Source organism: Tachypleus tridentatus, chromosome 4 (assembly GCF_004210375.1).
Source record: "Tachypleus tridentatus isolate NWPU-2018 chromosome 4, ASM421037v1, whole genome shotgun sequence".
Lineage (NCBI taxonomy): Eukaryota > Metazoa > Arthropoda > Merostomata > Xiphosura > Limulidae > Tachypleus > Tachypleus tridentatus.
Window position 1 is genome coordinate 603,231 of NC_134828.1, and position 23,781 is coordinate 627,011.

The 23,781-nt window shown below is 28.8% G+C and overlaps 1 protein-coding gene across 1 annotated transcript in view; it reads left to right on the forward strand.

Moving 5' to 3' along the window:
• The window catches only part of LOC143249992 (twitchin-like), a 53,434-nt gene that overhangs the window by 13,822 nt on the left and 15,831 nt on the right, over positions 1 to 23,781 (forward strand). Inside the window, exons 3-4 of the mRNA XM_076500626.1 lie at positions 21,676 to 21,771; positions 22,773 to 22,940. Coding sequence (XP_076356741.1) covers positions 21,676 to 21,771; positions 22,773 to 22,940 — 264 coding nt within the window. The remainder of the gene's footprint in view (positions 1 to 21,675; positions 21,772 to 22,772; positions 22,941 to 23,781) is intronic.

The window sequence follows — 23,781 nt, forward strand, 5'->3', positions numbered from 1 at the left end:
TTTTTTTCATGATTCCTAACAGGATAACTTAATTACCAGTGTGTCTGAAGCTTTGTATATCATTTTTTTTTCATGATTCCTAACAAGGTAACTTAATTACCAGTGTGTCTGAAGCTTTGTATATCATTTTTTTTCATGATTCCTAACAGGATAACTTAATTACCAGTGTGTCTGAAGCTTTGTATATCATTTTTTTCATGATTCCTAACAGGATAACTTAATTACCAGTGTGTCTGAAGCTTTGTATATCATTTTTTCATGATTCCTAACAGGATAACTTAATTACTAGTGTGTCTGAAGCTTTGTATATCTTTTTTTTTCATGATTCCTAACAGGATAACTTAATTACTAGTGTGTCTGAAGCTTTGTATATCATTTTTTTTTCATGATTCCTAACAGGATAACTTAATTACTAGTGTGTCTGAAGCTTTGTATATCATTTTTTTCATGATTCCTAACAGGATAACTTAATTACTAGTGTGTCTGAACTTTGTATATCATTTTTTTCATGATTCCTAACAGGATAACTTAATTACTAGTGTGTCTGAAACTTTGTATATCATTTTTTTTCATGATTCCTAACAGGATAACTTAATTACTAGTGTGTCTGAAACTTTGTATATCTTTTTTTTTTCATGATTCCTAACAGGATAACTTAATTATCAGTGTGTCTGAAGCTTTGTATATCTTTTTTTTCATGATTCTAACAGGATAACTTAATTACTACTGTGTCTGAAGCTTTGTATATCATTTTTTTTTTCATGATTCCTAACAGGATAACTTAATTACTAGTGTGTCTGAAACTTTGTATATCATTTTTTTTTCATGATTCCTAACAAGGTAACTTAATTACTACTGTGTCTGAAGCTTTGTATATCATTTTTTTTCATGATTCCTAACAAGGTAACTTAATTACTACTGTGTCTGAAGCTTTGTATATCATTTTTTTTTCATGATTCCTAACAGGATAACTTAATTACCAGTGTGTCTGAAGCTTTGTATATCATTTTTTTTTCATGATTCCTAACAGGATAACTTAATTACTAGTGTGTCTGAAGCTTTGTATATCTTTTTTTTCATGATTCCTAACAGGATAACTTAATTACTAATGTGTCTGAAGCTTTGTATATCATTTTTTTTCATGATTCCTAACAGGATAACTTAATTACTAGTGTGTCTGAAGCTTTGTATATCTTTTTTTTCATGATTCCTAACAGGATAACTTAATTACTAGTGTGTCTGAAGCTTTGTATATCATTTTTTTCATGATTCCTAACAGGATAACTTAATTACTAGTGTGTCTGAAGCTTTGTATATCATTATTTTTTCATGATTCCTAACAGGATAACTTAATTACTAGTGTGTCTGAAACTTTGTATATCTTTTTTTTTTTCATGATTCCTAACAGGATAACTTAATTACTAGTGTGTCTGAAACTTTGTGTATCATTTTTTTTTCATGATTCCTAACAAGGTAACTTAATTACTACTGTGTCTGAAACTTTGTATATCTTTTTTTTTCATGATTCCTAACAAGATAACTTAATTACTAGTGTGTCTGAAGCTTTGTATATCATTTTTTTCATGATTCCTAACAGGATAACTTAATTACCAGTGTGTCTGAAGCTTTGTATATCATTTTTTTTCATGATTCCTAACAGGATAACTTAATTACAAGTGTGTCTGAAGCTTTGTATATCTTTTTTTCATGATTCCTAACAGGATAACTTAATTACTAGTGTGTCTGAAGCTTTGTATATCATTTTTTTTCATGATTCCTAACAGGATAACTTAATTATTAGGTGTCTCTGAAGCTTTGTATATCATTATTTTTTCATGATTCCTAACAGGATAACTTAATTACCAGTGTGTGTGAAGCTTTGTATATCTTTTTCTTCATGATTCCCAGCAGGATAACTTAATTACTAGTGTGTCTGAAGCTTTGTATATCTTTTTTTTTTCATGATTTCTAACAGGATAACTTAATTACCAGTGTGTCTGAAGCTTTGTATATCATTTTTTTTCATGATTCCTAACAGGATAACTTAATTACCAGTGTGTCTGAAGCTTTGTATATCATTTTTTTTCATGATTCCTAACAGGATAACTTAATTACTAGTGTGTCTGAAGCTTTGTATATCTTTTTTTTTCATGATTTTTGACAGGATAACTTAATTACTAATGTGTCTGAAGCTTTCTATATCATTTTGTTTCATGATTCCTAACAGGATAACTTAATTACTAGTGTGTCTGAAGCTTTGTATATCATTATTTTTTCATGATTCCTAACAGGATAACTTAATTACTAGTGTGTCTGAACTTTGTATATCATTTTTTTTCATGATTCCTAACAGGATAACTTAATTACTAGTGTGTCTGAAACTTTGTGTATTATTTTTTTTTCATGATTCCTAACAAGGTAACTTAATTACTACTGTGTCTGAAACTTTGTATATCTTTTTTTTTTCATGATTCCTGACAAGATAACTTAAATACTAGAGTGTCTGAAGCTTTGTACATCATTTTTTTCATGATTCCAAACAAGATAACTTAATTACCAGTGTGTCTGAAGCTTTGTATATCATTTTTTTTCATGATTCCTAACAGGGTAACTTAATTACCAGTGTGTCTGAAGCTTTGTATATCATTTTTTTCATGATTCCTAACAGGATAACTTAATTACAAGTGTGTCTGAAGCTTTGTATATCTTTTTTTTTCATGATTCCTGACAGGATAACTTAATTACTAGTGTGTCTGAAGCTTTGTATATCATTTTTTTCATGATTCCTAACAGGATAACTTAATTACTAGGTGTGTCTGAAGCTTTGTATATCATTATTTTTTCATGATTCCTAACAGGATAACTTAATTACTAGTGTATCTGAACTTTGTATATCATTTTTTTTCATGATTCCTAACAGGATAACTTAATTACTAGTGTGTCTGAAACTTTGTGTATCATTTTTTTTTCATGATTCCTAACAGGATAACTTAATTACTAGTGTGTCTGAACTTTGTATATCATTTTTTCATGATTCCTAACAGGATAACTTAATTACTAGTGTGTCTGAAACTTTGTATATCATTTTTTTTCATGATTCCTAACAGGATAACTTAATTACTAGTGTGTCTGAAACTTTGTATATCTTTTTTTTTTCATGATTCCTAACAGGATAACTTAATTACTACTGTGTCTGAAGCTTTGTATATCATTTTTTTTCATGATTCCTAACAGGATAACTTAATTACTATTGTGTCTGAAACTTTGTATATCATTTTTTTTCATGATTCCTAACAAGGTAACTTAATTACTACTGTGTCTGAAGCTTTGTATATCATTTTTTTTCATGATTCCTAACAGGATAACTTAATTACCAGTGTGTCTGAAGCTTTGTATATCATTTTTTTTCATGATTCCTAACAGGATAACTTAATTACCAGTGTGTCTGAAGCTTTGTATATCATTTTTTTTCATGATTCCTAACAGGATAACTTAATTACCAGTGTGTCTGAAGCTTTGTATATCATTTTTTTCATGATTCCTAACAGGATAACTTAATTACCAGTGTGTCTGAAGCTTTGTATATCATTTTTTTTTCATGATTCCTAACAAGGTAACTTAATTACTAGTGTGTCTGAAGCTTTGTATATCATTTTTTTTTCATCATTCCTAACAGGATAACTTAATTACCAGTGTGTCTGCAGCTTTGTATATCATATTTTTTCATCATTCCTAACAGGATAACTTAATTACCAGTGTGTCTGAAGCTTTGTATATCATTTTTTTTCATGATTCCTAACAGGATAACTTAATTACTTGTGTGTCTGAAGCTTTGTATATCTTTTATTTTCATGATTCCTGACAGGATAACTTAATTACTAGTGTGTCTGAAGCTTTGTATATCATTTTTTTTCATGATTCCTAACAGGATAACTTAATTACTAGTGTGTCTGAAGCTTTGTATATCATTATTTTTTCATGATTCCTAACAGGATAACTTAATTACTAGTGTGTCTGAACTTTGTATATCATTTTTTTTCATAATTCCTAACAGAATAACTTAATTACTAGTGTGTCTGAAACTTTGTATATCATTTTTTTTTCATGATTCCTAACAGGATAACTTAATTACTAGTGTGTCTGAAACTTTGTATATCTTTTTTTTTTTCATGATTCCTAACAGGATAACTTAATTACCAGTGTGTCTGAAGCTTTGTATATCTTTTTTTCATGATTCTTAACAGGATAACTTAATTACTACTGTGTCTGAAGCTTTGTATATCATTTTTTTTCATGATTCCTAACAGGATAACTTAATTACTATTGTGTCTGAAACTTTGTATATCATTTTTTTTTCATGATTCCTAACAAGGTAACTTAATTACTACTGTGTCTGAAGCTTTGTATATCATTTTTTTTTCATGATTCCTAACAAGGTAACTTAATTACTACTGTGTCTGAAGCTTTGTATATCATTTTTTTTTCATGATTCCTAACAGGATAACTTAATTACCAGTGTGTCTGAAGCTTTGTATATCATTTTTTTTCATGATTCCTAACAGGATAACTTAATTACTAGTGTGTCTGAAGCTTTGTATATCTTTTTTTTTCATGATTTCTGACAGGATAACTTAATTACTAATGTGTCTGAAGCTTTCTATATCATTTTGTTTCATGATTCCTAACAGGATAACTTAATTACTAGTGTGTCTGAAGCTTTGTATATCTTTTTTTTTCATGATTTCTGACAGGATAACTTAATTACTAATGTGTCTGAAGCTTTCTATATCATTTTGTTTCATGATTCCTAACAGGATAACTTAATTACTAGGTGTGTCTGAAGCTTTGTATATCATTATTTTTTCATGATTCCTAACACGGTAACTTAATTACTACTGTGTCTGAAACTTTGTATATCTTTTTTTTTTCATGATTCCTAACAAGATAACTTAATTACTAGTGTGTCCGAAACTTTGTGTATCATTTTTTTTCATGATTCCTAACAAGGTAACTTAATTACTACTGTGTCTGAAACTTTGTATATCTTTTTTTTTCATGATTCCTAACAAGATAACTTAATTACTAGAGTGTCTGAAGCTTTGTATATCATTTTTTTTCATGATTCCTAACAGGATAACTTAATTACCAGTGTGTCTGAAGCTTTGTATATCATTTTTTTTCATGATTCCTAACAGGATAACTTAATTACAAGTGTGTCTGAAGCTTTGTATATCTTTTTTTTTCATGATTCCTGACAGGATAACTTAATTACTAGTGTGTCTGAAGCTTTGTATATCATTTTTTTTCATGATTCCTAACAGGATAACTTAATTATTAGGTGTGTCTGAAGCTTTGTATATCATTATTTTTTCATGATTCCTAACAGGATAACTTAATTACTAGTGTATCTGAACTTTGTATATCATTTTTTTTTTCATGATTCCTAACAGGATAACTTAATTACTAGTGTGTCTGAAACTTTGTGTATCATTTTTTTTTCATGAATCCTAACAAGGTAACTTAATTACTACTGTGTCTGAAACTTTGTGTATCTTTTTTTTGTCATGATTCCTGACAAGATAACTTAATTATTAATGTGTCTGAAGCTTTGTATATCATTTTTTTTCATGATTCCTAACAGGATAACTTAATTACTAGTGTGTCTGAAACTTTGTATATCTTTTTTTTTCATGATTCCTAACAGGATAACTTAATTACTATTGTGTCTGAAACTTTGTATATCATTTTTTTTTTCATGATTCCTAACAAGGTAACTTAATTACTACTGTGTCTGAAGCTTTGTATATCATTTTTTTTCATGATTCCTAACAGGATGACTTAATTACCAGTGTGTCTGAAGCTTTGTATATCATTTTTTTTCATGATTCCTAACAGGATAACTTAATTACCAGTGTGTCTGAAGCTTTGTATATCATTTTTTTTTCATGATTCCTAACAGGATAACTTAATTACCAGTGTGTCTGAAGCTTTGTATATCATTTTTTTTCATGATTCCTAACAGGATAACTTAATTACCAGTGTGTCTGAAGCTTTGTATATCATTTTTTTTTCATGATTCCTAACAAGGTAACTTAATTACTACTGTGTCTGAAGCTTTGTATATCATTTTTTTTTCATCATTCCTAACAGGATAACTTAATTACCAGTGTGTCTGCAGCTTTGTATATCATATTTTTTCATCATTCCTAACAGGATAACTTAATTACCAGTGTGTCTGAAGCTTTGTATATCATTTTTTTTTCATGATTCCTAACAGGATAACTTAATTACTTGTGTGTCTGAAGCTTTGTATATCTTTTATTTTCATGATTCCTGACAGGATAACTTAATTACTAGTGTGTCTGAAGCTTTGTATATCATTTTTTTTCATGATTCCTAACAGGATAACTTAATTACTAGTGTGTCTGAAGCTTTGTATATCATTATTTTTTCATGATTCCTAACAGGATAACTTAATTACTAGTGTGTCTGAACTTTGTATATCATTTTTTTTCATAATTCCTAACAGAATAACTTAATTACTAGTGTGTCTGAAACTTTGTATATCATTTTTTTTCATGATTCCTAACAGGATAACTTAATTACTAGTGTGTCTGAAACTTTGTATATCTTTTTTTTTTCATGATTCCTAACAGGATAACTTAATTATCAGTGTGTCTGAAGCTTTGTATATCTTTTTTTTTCATGATTCTTAACAGGATAACTTAATTACTACTGTGTCTGAAGCTTTGTATATCATTTTTTTTCATGATTCCTAACAGGATAACTTAATTACTATTGTGTCTGAAACTTTGTATATCATTTTTTTTTCATGATTCCTAACAAGGTAACTTAATTACTACTGTGTCTGAAGCTTTGTATATCATTTTTTTTTCATGATTCCTAACAAGGTAACTTAATTACTACTGTGTCTGAAGCTTTGTATATCATTTTTTTTCATGATTCCTAACAGGATAACTTAATTACCAGTGTGTCTGAAGCTTTGTATATCATTTTTTTCATGATTCCTAACAGGATAACTTAATTACTAGTGTGTCTGAAGCTTTGTATATCTTTTTTTTTCATGATTTCTGACAGGATAACTTAATTACTAATGTGTCTGAAGCTTTCTATATCATTTTGTTTCATGATTCCTAACAGGATAACTTAATTACTAGTGTGTCTGAAGCTTTGTATATCTTTTTTTTTCATGATTTCTGACAGGATAACTTAATTACTAATGTGTCTGAAGCTTTCTATATCATTTTGTTTCATGATTCCTAACAGGATAACTTAATTACTAGGTGTGTCTGAAGCTTTGTATATCATTATTTTTTCATGATTCCTAACAAGGTAACTTAATTACTACTGTGTCTGAAACTTTGTATATCTTTTTTTTTTCATGATTCCTAACAAGATAACTTAATTACTAGTGTGTCCGAAACTTTGTGTATCATTTTTTTTTCATGATTCCTAACAAGGTAACTTAATTACTACTGTGTCTGAAACTTTGTATATCTTTTTTTTTCATGATTCCTAACAAGATAACTTAATTACTAGAGTGTCTGAAGCTTTGTATATCATTTTTTTTCATGATTCCTAACAGGATAACTTAATTACCAGTGTGTCTGAAGCTTTGTATATCATTTTTTTTCATGATTCCTAACAGGATAACTTAATTACAAGTGTGTCTGAAGCTTTGTATATCTTTTTTTTTTCATGATTCCTGACAGGATAACTTAATTACTAGTGTGTCTGAAGCTTTGTATATCATTTTTTTCATGATTCCTAACAGGATAACTTAATTATTAGGTGTGTCTGAAGCTTTGTATATCATTATTTTTTCATGATTCCTAACAGGATAACTTAATTACTAGTGTGTCTGAACTTTGTATATCATTTTTTTTTCATGATTCCTAACAGGATAACTTAATTACTAGTGTGTCTGAAACTTTGTGTATCATTTTTTTTTCATGATTCCTAACAAGGTAACTTAATTACTACTGTGTCTGAAACTTTGTGTATCTTTTTTTTGTCATGATTCCTGACAAGATAACTTAATTATTAATGTGTCTGAAGCTTTGTATATCATTTTTTTTCATGATTCCTAACAGGATAACTTAATTACTAGTGTGTCTGAAACTTTGTATATCATTTTTTTTTTCATGATTCCTAACAGGATAACTTAATTACTAGTGTGTCTGAAACTTTGTATATCTTTTTTTTTTCATGATTCCTAACAGGATAACTTAATTACTAGTGTGTCTGAAACTTTGTATATCATTTTTTTTCATGATTCCTAACAGGATAACTTAATTACTAGTGTGTCTGAAGCTTTGTATATCATTTTTTTTTTCATGATTCCTAACAAGATAACTTAATTACTACTGTGTCTGAAGCTTTGTATATCATTTTTTTCATGATTCCTAACAGGATAACTTAATTACTAGTGTGTCTGAAGCTTTGTATATCATTATTTTTTCATGATTCCTAACAGGATAACTTAATTACTAGTGTGTCTGAACTTTGTATATCATTTTTTTTCATGATTCCTAACAGGATAACTTAATTACTATTGTGTCTGAAACTTTGTATATCATTTTTTTTTCATGATTCCTAACACGGTAACTTAATTACTACTGTGTCTGAAGCTTTGTATATCATTTTTTTTTCATGATTCCTAACAGGATAACTTAATTACCAGTGTGTCTGAAGCTTTGTATATCATTTTTTTCATGATTCCTAACAGGATAACTTAATTACCAGTGTGTCTGAAGCTTTGTATATCATTTTTTTTCATGATTCCTAACAGGATAACTTAATTACCAGTGTGTCTGAAGCTTTGTATATCATTTTTTTTCATGATTCCTAACAGGATAACTTAATTACTAGTGTGTCTGAAACTTTGTATATCTTTTTTTTTCATGATTCCTAACAGGATAACTTAATTACCAGTGTGTCTGAAGCTTTGTATATCTTTTTTTCATGATTCCTAACAGGATAACTTAATTACTAGTGTGTCTGAAACTTTGTATATCTTTTTTTTTTCATGATTCCTAACAGGATAACTTAATTACCAGTGTGTCTGAAACTTTGTATATCATTTTTTTTTCATGATTCCTAACAGGATAACTTAATTACCAGTGTGTTTGAAACTTTGTATATCATTTTTTTTTCATGATTCCTAACAGGATAACTTAATTACCAGTGTGTGTGAAGCTTTGTATATCTTTTTCTTCATGATTCCCAGCAGGATAACTTAATTACTAGTGTGTCTGAAGCTTTGTATATCTTTTTTTTTTCATGATTTCTAACAGGATAACTTAATTACCAGTGTGTCTGAAGCTTTGTATATCATTTTTTTTCATGATTCCTAACAGGATAACTTAATTACTAGTGTGTCTGAAGCTTTGTATATCTTTTTTTTCATGATTTCTGACAGGATAACTTAATTACTAATGTGTCTGAAGCTTTCTATATCATTTTGTTTCATGATTCCTAACAGGATAACTTAATTACCAGGTGTGTCTGAAGCTTTGTATATCATTTTTTTTCATGATTCCTAACAGGATAACTTAATTACTACTGTGTCTGAAACTTTGTATATCTTTTTTTTTCATGATTCCTAACAAGATAACTTAATTACCAGTGTGTCTGAAGCTTTGTATATCATTTTTTTTCATGATTCCTAACAGGGTAACTTAATTACCAGTGTGTCTGAAGCTTTGTATATTTTTTTTTTTCATGATTCCTAACAGGATAACTTAATTACCAGTGTGTCTGAAGCTTTGTATAACATTTTTTTTCATGATTCCTAACAGGATAACTTAATTACCAGTGTGTCTGAAGCTTTGTATATCATTTTTTTTTCATGATTTCTAACAGGATAACTTAATTACAAGTGTGTCTGAAGCTTTGTATATCTTTTTTTTTCATGATTCCTGACAGGATAACTTAATTACTAGTGTGTCTGAAGCTTTGTATATCATTTTTTTCATGATTCCTAACAGGATAACTTAATTACTAGTGTGTCTGAAGCTTTGTATATCATTTTTTTTCATGATTCCTAACAGGATAACTTAATTACTAGTGTATCTGAACTTTGTATATCATTTTTTTTCATGATTCCTAACAGGATAACTTAATTACTAGTGTGTCTGAAACTTTGTATATCATTTTTTTTTCATGATTCCTAACAGGATAACTTAATTACTAGTGTGTCTGAACTTTGTATATCATTTTTTTCATAATTCCTAACAGGATAACTTAATTACTAGTGTGTCTGAAACTTTGTATATCATTTTTTTTTCATGATTCCTAACAGGATAACTTAATTACTAGTGTGTCTGAAACTTTGTATATCTTTTTTTTTCATGATTCCTAACAGGATAACTTAATTATCAGTGTGTCTGAAGCTTTGTATATCTTTTTTTTTCATGATTCTTAACAGGATAACTTAATTACTACTGTGTCTGAAGCTTTGTATATCATTTTTTTTCATGATTCCTAACAAGGTAACTTAATTACTACTGTGTCTGAAGCTTTGTATATCTTTTTTTTTCATGATTCCTAACAGGATGACTTAATTACCAGTGTGTCTGAAGCTTTGTATATCATTTTTTTCATGATTCCTAACAGGATAACTTAATTACTAGTGTGTCTGAAGCTTTGTATATCATTTTTTTTCATGATTCCTAACAGGATAACTTAATTACCAGTGTGTCTGAAGCTTTGTATATCATTTTTTTTCATGATTCCTAACAGGATAACTTAATTACTAATGTGTCTGAAGCTTTGTATATCTTTTTTTTCATGATTCCTAACAGGATAACTTAATTACCAGTGTGTCTGAAACTTTGTATATCATTTTTTTTTCATGATTCCTAACAGGATAACTTAATTACCAGTGTGTCTGAAACTTTGTATATCATTTTTTTTCATGATTCCTAACAGGATAACTTAATTACCAGTGTGTGTGAAGCTTTGTATATCTTTTTCTTCATGATTCCCAGCAGGATAACTTAATTACTAGTGTGTCTGAAGCTTTGTATATCTTTTTTTTTTCATGATTTCTAACAGGATAACTTAATTACCAGTGTGTCTGAAGCTTTGTATATCATTTTTTTTCATGATTCCTAACAGGATAACTTAATTACCAGTGTGTCTGAAGCTTTGTATATCATTTTTTTTTCATGATTCCTAACAGGATAACTTAATTACTAGTGTGTCTGAAGCTTTGTATATCTTTTTTTTTTCATGATTTTGACAGGATAACTTAATTACTAATGTGTCTGAAGCTTTCTATATCATTTTGTTTCATGATTCCTAACAGGATAACTTAATTACTAGGTGTGTCTGAAGCTTTGTATATCATTATTTTTTCATGATTCCTAACAGGATAACTTAATTACTAGTGTGTCTGAACTTTGTATATCATTTTTTTTCATGATTCCTAACAGGATAACTTAATTACTAGTGTGTCTGAAACTTTGTGTATTATTTTTTTTTCATGATTCCTAACAAGGTAACTTAATTACTACTGTGTCTGAAACTTTGTATATCTTTTTTTTTTCATGATTCCTAACAAGATAACTTAATTACTAGAGTGTCTGAAGCTTTGTACATCATTTTTTTCATGATTCCAAACAAGATAACTTAATTACCAGTGTGTCTGAAGCTTTGTATATCATTTTTTTTCATGATTCCTAACAGGATAACTTAATTACTAGTGTGTCTGAACTTTGTATATCATTTTTTTTTCATGATTCCTAACAGGATAACTTAATTACTAGTGTGTCTGAAACTTTGTGTATCATTTTTTTTTCATGATTCCTAACAGGATAACTTAATTACTAGTGTGTCTGAACTTTGTATATCATTTTTTTCATAATTCCTAACAGGATAACTTAATTACTAGTGTGTCTGAAACTTTGTATATCATTTTTTTTCATGATTCCTAACAGGATAACTTAATTACTAGTGTGTCTGAAACTTTGTATATCTTTTTTTTTTTCATGATTCCTAACAGGATAACTTAATTATCAGTGTGTCTGAAGCTTTGTATATCTTTTTTTTTCATGATTCTTAACAGGATAACTTAATTACTACTGTGTCTGAAGCTTTGTATATCATTTTTTTTCATGATTCCTAACAAGGTAACTTAATTACTACTGTGTCTGAAGCTTTGTATATCTTTTTTTTTCATGATTCCTAACAGGATGACTTAATTACCAGTGTGTCTGAAGCTTTGTATATCATTTTTTTTCATGATTCCTAACAGGATAACTTAATTACCAGTGTGTCTGAAGCTTTGTATATCATTTTTTTTTCATGATTCCTAACAGGATAACTTAATTACCAGTGTGTCTGAAGCTTTGTATATCATTTTTTTTCATGATTCCTAACAGGATAACTTAATTACTAGTGTGTCTGAAACTTTGTATATCTTTTTTTTTTCATGATTCCTAACAGGATAACTTAATTACCAGTGTGTCTGAAGCTTTGTATATCTTTTTTTTCATGATTCCTAACAGGATAACTTAATTACCAGTGTGTCTGAAACTTTGTATATCATTTTTTTTTCATGATTCCTAACAGGATAACTTAATTACCAGTGTGTCTGAAACTTTGTATATCATTTTTTTTTCATGATTCCTAACAGGATAACTTAATTACCAGTGTGTGTGAAGCTTTGTATATCTTTTTCTTCATGATTCCCAGCAGGATAACTTAATTACTAGTGTGTCTGAAGCTTTGTATATCTTTTTTTTTTCATGATTTCTAACAGGATAACTTAATTACCAGTGTGTCTGAAGCTTTGTATATCATTTTTTTTCATGATTCCTAACAGGATAACTTAATTACCAGTGTGTCTGAAGCTTTGTATATCATTTTTTTTTCATGATTCCTAACAGGATAACTTAATTACTAGTGTGTCTGAAGCTTTGTATATCTTTTTTTTTCATGATTTTTGACAGGATAACTTAATTACTAATGTGTCTGAAGCTTTCTATATCATTTTGTTTCATGATTCCTAACAGGATAACTTAATTACTAGGTGTGTCTGAAGCTTTGTATATCATTATTTTTTCATGATTCCTAACAGGATAACTTAATTATTAGTGTGTCTGAACTTTGTATATCATTTTTTTTCATGATTCCTAACAGGATAACTTAATTACTAGTGTGTCTGAAACTTTGTGTATTATTTTTTTTTCATGATTCCTAACAAGGTAACTTAATTACTACTGTGTCTGAAACTTTGTATATCTTTTTTTTTTCATGATTCCTGACAAGATAACTTAATTACTAGAGTGTCTGAAGCTTTGTACATCATTTTTTTCATGATTCCAAACAAGATAACTTAATTACCAGTGTGTCTGAAGCTTTGTATATCATTTTTTTTCATGATTCCTAACAGGGTAACTTAATTACCAGTGTGTCTGAAGCTTTGTATATCATTTTTTTTTCATGATTCCTAACAGGATAACTTAATTACAAGTGTGTCTGAAGCTTTGTATATCTTTTTTTTTCATGATTCCTGACAGGATAACTTAATTACTAGTGTGTCTGAAGCTTTGTATATCATTTTTTTCATGATTCCTAACAGGATAACTTAATTACTAGGTGTGTCTGAAGCTTTGTATATCATTATTTTTTCATGATTCCTAACAGGATAACTTAATTACTAGTGTATCTGAACTTTGTATATCATTTTTTTTCATGATTCCTAACAGGATAACTTAATTACTAGTGTGTCTGAAACTTTGTGTATCATTTTTTTTTCATGATTCCTAACAGGATAACTTAATTACTAGTGTGTCTGAACTTTGTATATCATTTTTTTCATAATTTCTAACAGGATAACTTAATTACTAGTGTGTCTGAAACTTTGTATATCATTTTTTTTTCATGATTCCTAACAGGATAACTTAATTACTAGTGTGTCTGAAACTTTGTATATCTTTTTTTTTTCATGATTCCTAACAGGATAACTTAATTATCAGTGTGTCTGAAGCTTTGTATATCTTTTTTTTTCATGATTCTTAACAGGATAACTTAATTACTACTGTGTCTGAAGCTTTGTATATCATTTTTTTTCATGATTTCTAACAGGATAACTTAATTACTATTGTGTCTGAAACTTTGTATATCATTTTTTTTTCATGATTCCTAACAAGGTAACTTAATTACTACTGTGTCTGAAGCTTTGTATATCATTTTTTTCATGATTCCTAACAGGATGACTTAATTACCAGTGTGTCTGAAGCTTTGTATATCATTTTTTTTTCATGATTCCTAACAGGATAACTTAATTACCAGTGTGTCTGAAGCTTTGTATATCATTTTTTTTCATGATTCCTAACAGGATAACTTAATTACCAGTGTGTCTGAAGCTTTGTATATCATTTTTTTTTCATGATTCCTAACAGGATAACTTAATTACCAGTGTGTCTGAAGCTTTGTATATCATTTTTTTTTCATGATTCCTAACAAGGTAACTTAATTACTACTGTGTCTGAAGCTTTGTATATCATTTTTTTTTCATCATTCCTAACAGGATAACTTAATTACCAGTGTGTCTGCAGCTTTGTATATCATATTTTTTCATCATTCCTAACAGGATAACTTAATTACCAGTGTGTCTGAAGCTTTGTATATCATTTTTTTTCATGATTCCTAACAGGATAACTTAATTACTTGTGTGTCTGAAGCTTTGTATATCTTTTATTTTCATGATTCCTGACAGGATAACTTAATTACTAGTGTGTCTGAAGCTTTGTATATCATTTTTTTTCATGATTCCTAACAGGATAACTTAATTACTAGTGTGTCTGAAGCTTTGTATATCATTATTTTTTCATGATTCCTAACAGGATAACTTAATTACTAGTGTGTCTGAACTTTGTATATCATTTTTTTTCATAATTCCTAACAGAATAACTTAATTACTAGTGTGTCTGAAACTTTGTATATCATTTTTTTTTCATGATTCCTAACAGGATAACTTAATTACTAGTGTGTCTGAAACTTTGTATATCTTTTTTTTTTCATGATTCCTAACAGGATAACTTAATTATCAGTGTGTCTGAAGCTTTGTATATCTTTTTTTTCATGATTCTTAACAGGATAACTTAATTACTACTGTGTCTGAAGCTTTGTATATCATTTTTTTTCATGATTCCTAACAGGATAACTTAATTACTATTGTGTCTGAAACTTTGTATATCATTTTTTTTTCATGATTCCTAACAAGGTAACTTAATTACTACTGTGTCTGAAGCTTTGTATATCATTTTTTTTTCATGATTCCTAACAAGGTAACTTAATTACTACTGTGTCTGAAGCTTTGTATATCATTTTTTTTTCATGATTCCTAACAGGATAACTTAATTACCAGTGTGTCTGAAGCTTTGTATATCATTTTTTTTCATGATTCCTAACAGGATAACTTAATTACTAGTGTGTCTGAAGCTTTGTATATCTTTTTTTTTTCATGATTTCTGACAGGATAACTTAATTACTAATGTGTCTGAAGCTTTCTATATCATTTTGTTTCATGATTCCTAACAGGATAACTTAATTACTAGTGTGTCTGAAGCTTTGTATATCTTTTTTTTTCATGATTTCTGACAGGATAACTTAATTACTAATGTGTCTGAAGCTTTCTATATCATTTTGTTTCATGATTCCTAACAGGATAACTTAATTACTAGGTGTGTCTGAAGCTTTGTATATCATTATTTTTTCATGATTCCTAACAAGGTAACTTAATTACTACTGTGTCTGAAACTTTGTATATCTTTTTTTTTTCATGATTCCTAACAAGATAACTTAATTACTAGTGTGTCCGAAACTTTGTGTATCATTTTTTTTCATGATTCCTAACAAGGTAACTTAATTACTACTGTGTCTGAAACTTTGTATATCTTTTTTTTTTCATGATTCCTAACAAGATAACTTAATTACTAGAGTGTCTGAAGCTTTGTATATCATTTTTTTTCATGATTCCTAACAGGATAACTTAATTACCAGTGTGTCTGAAGCTTTGTATATCATTTTTTTTTCATGATTCCTAACAGGATAACTTAATTACAAGTGTGTCTGAAGCTTTGTATATCTTTTTTTTCATGATTCCTGACAGGATAACTTAATTACTAGTGTGTCTGAAGCTTTGTATATCATTTTTTTTCATGATTCCTAACAGGATAACTTAATTATTAGGTGTGTCTGAAGCTTTGTATATCATTATTTTTTCATGATTCCTAACAGGATAACTTAATTACTAGTGTATCTGAACTTTGTATATCATTTTTTTTTTCATGATTCCTAACAGGATAACTTAATTACTAGTGTGTCTGAAACTTTGTGTATCATTTTTTTTTCATGATTCCTAACAAGGTAACTTAATTACTACTGTGTCTGAAACTTTGTGTATCTTTTTTTTGTCATGATTCCTGACAAGATAACTTAATTATTAATGTGTCTGAAGCTTTGTATATCATTTTTTTTCATGATTCCTAACAGGATAACTTAATTACTAGTGTGTCTGAAACTTTGTATATCATTTTTTTTCATGATTCCTAACAGGATAACTTAATTACTAGTGTGTCTGAAACTTTGTATATCTTTTTTTTTCATGATTCCTAACAGGATAACTTAATTACTAGTGTGTCTGAAACTTTGTATATCATTTTTTTTCATGATTCCTAACAGGATAACTCAATTACTAGTGTGTCTGAAACTTTTTATATCTTTTTTTTTTCATGATTCCTAACAGGATAACTTAATTATCAGTGTGTCTGAAGCTTTGTATATCATTTTTTTTTTCATGATTCCTAACAAGGTAACTTAATTACTACTGTGTCTGAAGCTTTGTATATCATTTTTTTTCATGATTCCTAACAGGATAACTTAATTACTAGTATGTCTGAAGCTTTGTATATCATTATTTTTTCATGATTCCTAACAGGATAACTTAATTACTAGTGTGTCTGAACTTTGTATATCATTTTTTTTCATGATTCCTAACAGGATAACTTAATTACTATTGTGTCTGAAACTTTGTATATCATTTTTTTTTCATGATTCCTAACACGGTAACTTAATTACTACTGTGTCTGAAGCTTTGTATATCATTTTTTTTCATGATTCCTAACAGGATGACTTAATTACCAGTGTGTCTGAAGCTTTGTATATCATTTTTTTTCATGATTCCTAACAGGATAACTTAATTACCAGTGTGTCTGAAGCTTTGTATATCATTTTTTTTCATGATTCCTAACAGGATAACTTAATTACCAGTGTGTCTGAAACTTTGTATATCTTTTTTTTTTCATGATTCCTAACAGGATAACTTAATTACCAGTGTGTGTGAAGCGTTGTATATCTTTTTCTTCATGATTCCCAGCAGGATAACTTAATTACTAGTGTGTCTGAAGCTTTGTATATCTTTTTTTTTTCATGATTTCTAACAGGATAACTTAATTACCAGTGTGTCTGAAGCTTTGTATATCATTTTTTTTCATGATTCCTAACAGGATAACTTAATTACCAGTGTGTCTGAAGCTTTGTATATCATTTTTTTTTCATGATTCCTAACAGGATAACTTAATTACTAGTGTGTCTGAAGCTTTGTATATCTTTTTTTTTCATGATTTCTGACAGGATAACTTAATTTCTAATGTGTCTGAAGCTTTCTATATCATTTTGTTTCATGATTCCTAACAGGATAACTTAATTACTAGGTGTGTCTGAAGCTTTGTATATCATTATTTTTTCATGATTCCTAACAGGATAACTTAATTACTACTGTGTCTGAAACTTTGTATATCTTTTTTTTTTCATGATTCCTGACAAGATAACTTAATTACCAGTGTGTCTGAAGCTTTGTATATCATTTTTTTTCATGATTCCTAACAGGGTAACTTAATTACCAGTGTGTCTGAAGCTTTGTATAACATTTTTTTTCATGATTCCTAACAGGATAACTTAATTACCAGTGTGTCTGAAGCTTTGTATATCATTTTTTTTCATGATTTCTAACAGGATAACTTAATTACAAGTGTGTCTGAAGCTTTGTATATCTTTTTTTTTCATGATTCCTGACAGGATAACTTAATTACTAGTGTGTCTGAAGCTTTGTATATCATTTTTTTCATGATTCCTAACAGGATAACTTAATTACTAGGTGTGTCTGAAGCTTTGTATATCATTATTTTTTCATGATTCCTAACAGGATAACTTAATTACTAGTGTATCTGAACTTTGTATATCATTTTTTTTCATGATTCCTAACAGGATAACTTAATTACTAGTGTGTCTGAAACTTTGTGTATCATTTTTTTTTCATGATTCCTAACAGGATAACTTAATTACTAGTGTGTCTGAACTTTGTATATCATTTTTTTCATAATTCCTAACAGGATAACTTAATTACTAGTGTGTCTGAAACTTTGTATATCATTTTTTTTTCATGATTCCTAACAGGATAACTTAATTACTAGTGTGTCTGAAACTTTGTATATCTTTTTTTTTTCATGATTCCTAACAGGATAACTTAATTATCAGTGTGTCTGAAGCTTTGTATATCTTTTTTTTCATGATTCTTAACAGGATAACTTAATTACTACTGTGTCTGAAGCTTTGTATATCATTTTTTTTCATGATTCCTAACAGGATAACTTAATTACTATTGTGTCTGAAACTTTGTATATCATTTTTTTTTCATGATTCCTAACAAGGTAACTTAATTACTACTGTGTCTGAAGCTTTGTATATCATTTTTTTTCATGATTCCTAACAGGATGACTTAATTACCAGTGTGTCTGAAGCTTTGTATATCATTTTTTTTCATGATTCCTAACAGGATAACTTAATTACCAGTGTGTCTGAAGCTTTGTATATCATTTTTTTTTATGATTCCTAACAGGATAACTTAATTACCAGTGTGTCTGAAGCTTTGTATATCATTTTTTTTCATGATTCCTAACAGGATAACTTAATTACCAGTGTGTCTGAAGCTTTGTATATCATTTTTTTTTCATGATTCCTAACAAGGTAACTTAATTACTACTGTTTCTGAAGCTTTGTATATAATTTTTTTTTCATCATTCCTAACAGGATAACTTAATTACTAGTGTGTCTGCAGCTTTGTATATCATATTTTTTCATCATTCCTAACAGGATAACTTAATTACCAGTGTGTCTGAAGCTTTGTATATCATTTTTTTTCATGATTCCTAACAGGATAACTTAATTACTTGTGTGTCTGAAGCTTTGTATATCTTTTTTTTCATGATTCCTGACAGGATAACTTAATTACTAGTGTGTCTGAAGCTTTGTATATCATTTTTTTCATGATTCCTAACAGGATAACTTAATTACTAGTGTGTCTGAAGCTTTGTATATCATTATTTTTTCATGATTCCTAACAGGATAACTTAATTACTAGTGTGTCTGAACTTTGTATATCATTTTTTTCATAATTCCTAACAGGATAACTTAATTACTAGTGTGTCTGAAACTTTGTATATCATTTTTTTTTCATGATTCCTAACAGGATAACTTAATTACTAGTGTGTCTGAAACTTTGTATATCTTTTTTTTTTCATGATTCCTAACAGGATAACTTAATTATCAGTGTGTCTGAAGCTTTGTATATCTTTTTTTTTCATGATTCTTAACAGGATAACTTAATTACTACTGTGTCTGAAGCTTTGTATATCATTTTTTTTCATGATTCCTAACAGGATAACTTAATTACTATTGTGTCTGAAACTTTGTATATCATTTTTTTTTCATGATTCCTGACAAGGTAACTTAATTACTACTGTGTCTGAAGCTTTGTATATCATTTTTTTTTCATGATTCCTAACAGGGTGACTTAATTACCAGTGTGTCTGAAGCTTTGTATATCATTTTTTTTCATGATTCCTAACAGGATAACTTAATTACCAGTGTGTCTGAAGCTTTGTATATCATTTTTTTTTCATGATTCCTAACAGGATAACTTAATTACCAGTGTGTCTGAAGTTTTGTATATCATTTTTTTTCATGATTCCTAACAGGATAACTTAATTACCAGTGTGTCTGAAGCTTTGTATATCATTTTTTTTCATGATTCCTAACAAGGTAACTTAATTACTACTGTGTCTGACGCTTTGTATATCATTTTTTTTTCATCATTCCTAACAGGATAACTTAATTACCAGTGTGTCTGCAGCTTTGTATATCATATTTTTTCATGATTCCTAACAGGATAACTTAATTACCAGTGTGTCTGAAGCTTTGTATATCATTTTTTTTTCATGATTCCTAACAGGATAACTTAATTACTTGTGTGTCTGAAGCTTTGTATATCTTTTTTTTTCATGATTCCTGACAGGATAACTTAATTACTAGTGTGTCTGAAGCTTTGTATATCATTTTTTTTCATGATTCCTAACAGGATAACTTAATTACTAGTGTGTCTGAAGCTTTGTATATCATTATTTTTTCATGATTCCTAACAGGATAACTTAATTACCAGTGTGTCTGAAGCTTTATATATCATTTTTTTTTTTATGATTCCTAACAGGATAACTTAATTACTAGTGTGTCTGAAACTATGTATATCTTTTTTTTCTTAATTCCTAACAGGATAACTTAATTACTAATGTGTTTGAAGCTTTGTATATCATTTTTTTTTCATGATTACTAACAGGATAACTTAATCACTAGTGTGTCTGAAGCTTTGTATATCTTTTTTTTTCTTTCTTAATTCCTAACATGGTAACTTAATCACTAGTGTGTCTGAAGCTTTGTATATCTTTTTTGTTTTTTCTTAATTCCTAACATTGTAACTTAATTACTACTGTGTCTGAAGTATTGTATATCATTTTTTTTTCATGATTTTTAACAGGATAACTTAATTACAAGTGTGTCTGAAGCTTTGTATATTTTTTTTTCTTAATTCCTAACATGGTAACTTAATTACTAGTGTGTCTGAAGCTTTGTATATCATTTTTTTTTCATGATTTCTAACAGGATAACTTAATTACTAATGTGTCTGAAACTTTGTATATCTTTTTTTTTTCATGATTCCTAACAGGGTAACTTAATTACTACTGTGTCTGAAGCTTTGTATATCTTTTTTTTTGTGATTCCTAACAGGATAACTTAATTACTAGTGTGTCTGAAACTTTATATATCATTTTTTTGTCATTGTTCCTGACAGGATAACTTAATTTCTAGTGTGTCTGAAACTTTGTATATCATTTTTTTTTCATGATTCCTAACATGGTAACTTAATTACTAGTGTGTCTGAAGCTTTGTATATCATTGCCCTACGTGTTTTCTAATGGTCTTAAAAACATTAGCTATATTCAATAAATGTATAAAGTGATCACTAAAAATTTGTTTTATTTGAAATAATTCTGAAGTGTGACAGGTAAAATTAACATATTGATTAGAATCTATTCATGAATATACATAAATACTTCATGAACCTTTTCAGATCTGTAGTTTTATTATTCATTGGCATTTCACTTGATAAGTTTATACTAGTTTTATATTACATTGTTTTTATAACTATATCTAGATGTATGAATATATTTTCACAGCAGAACTCTAGTATTTAGATTGGTAGAAAGGCATGAGCATCTGTCATCAGTGTTATTCTTACTGAAATTATAGGACATGAGTACAGATTCAGAGTAAAAGCTGTCAATGCTGAAGGAGAATCTGAACCTCTGGTGGCAGAAAAATCAGTTGTAGCAAAGGATCCATTTGGTTAGTTCAGTATAAAAATATTACCTTTTTCTAAAATGTTTTTTTTAACTGGTACATCTATTTATTTAAGCACTCTTTTTAAATACTACTATTTTATAATGCTGTAAAATATTCCTAACATTAATATTGTTAAAATTAATGTTTAATCCTGTGATGCAGACTTAACTAAGTGTATATAATTAAAGAAATATAATTTATTAATACATATTTAATTTTTGTAATATGACCTTATTTGTGGTTAGAGTTTAGCTGTCTTTAATTAATTTCATGAAGTTTATGCAAACATTAGTGCTAACGTTTTATACAGAACTTTGTTTAGAGCCATATACTGGTTTATAATTCTTTCTTATAAATAAGAAATTATAATAAGCAATTTCTTACTGTTTTGAACCTTACCTGAAGCATATGTATAACAATCATCTTTCTAACATAACCAGTGGTGGGCCTGGTATGGCCAAGTGATTGGAGAGCTTGACTGGTAACCTGAGGGTTGTAGGTTTGAATCCCCATCCCAACAAACATGCTTGCTCTTTCAGTCTTGAGGACATTAGAATGTGATGGTAAATCTCACTATTTATTGGTAAAAGAATTGCCCAAGAGTTGGTTATGTGTGGTGATGATGGTGATGACTAGCTTCCTTCTCTCTGGTCTTACACTGCTAAATTAGGGACAGGTAGCACGGATAGCCCTCGTGTAGCTTTATGCAAAATTTAAAACAAACAAACAAAACATGATCAGTTGCCACATCAACCATGATCCAAATGGGGAGAAAACTTTCTGTAGCAGTTTCATAATTAAAACACTATATTACTGAATCTTTAAGTACTATAAGAACAGAACAGAAAAGGATTTTAAAAAAGTTATTAAATATGCCATAAACCAGACTACTTTTTAGATTTTAGGTGTAATAATATATCATATATTATTTAATATCATAGTGTCGTTTTAAAACACGTTTTAATGTATAGTATTCAAACCAAACTTTTTCATCTATAACAAAGATCCTCCAGGTCAACCAGGAACACCTGAAATTAAGGACTGGGATAAAGAACATGTGGATCTTAAATGGGCTCCACCTTTCAAAGATGGTGGTGCTCCAATAAAAAGTTATATAATTGAAAGAAAAGAAAAGTTTGAAACCCGCTGGGCAAAAGTAGCTGTAATTGATGGCAATGTGTGTGAAGGTCGATACAAGATCTGATTCCTGGCGACACCTACCAGTTTCGTGTTCGAGCTGTAAATACTGCAGGACCTGGTGACTCTAGTGAGGCCTCAAAACCTGTTGTTGCCAAGCCTAGAAAATGTAAGGATTTGTTTTTATTTATAAATTCTACTATTGTTGAGTAACTGGCTGTAATATCATTAAGTTACTTATTTTATTATCTCTACATTGGTGATTTCAATAGCATTATGTTGCTGGTTTTAATATCATTAAGTAATTAGTTTGAATTTCCTTCACTTAGTGGTTTTAACCATTTCATTGTGGCTGGTTCATATATTTCCCAGTGCTTTCCCCTGCTTATGCTGCAGTTGGGACAAATGCTTTCTCTTGGCATTCATAATTGTGACATATTGAGTAAAACAAGTTGGAAAGTATTTATTTATTGGCATACCAGCTGGTATTAACATACAATTTCCTTCATTGCTTTCCACTCAGCTATCCAGTAACCAACAAGATGCCTAAATGGAACATATGACAATTGGGTGCCAACCATGGCCTCATCGCGAGTAGTGAGTCTGATATTACGTAAGTGTGTCTTGATGCACTTGACTCACATACATAAGTGTGTCAAGTTGTGTTCAAATTCATGATAATGAAGAAGTGTGAGAAAAGAGGATGTTAGCTCTCTGTTTACTGATTAGTGTCAAATTGATGAGCCTGGACGAAGCAGAATAAGGCATAAACAGCACCAACAATTGTTGCAGCATGAAGGGTGGGAGAAGTGGGAAATGTACATCCAAGCTTAATATAGTTTTTCAAAGTGTTAACAAATGTATTTTTTCATGTGT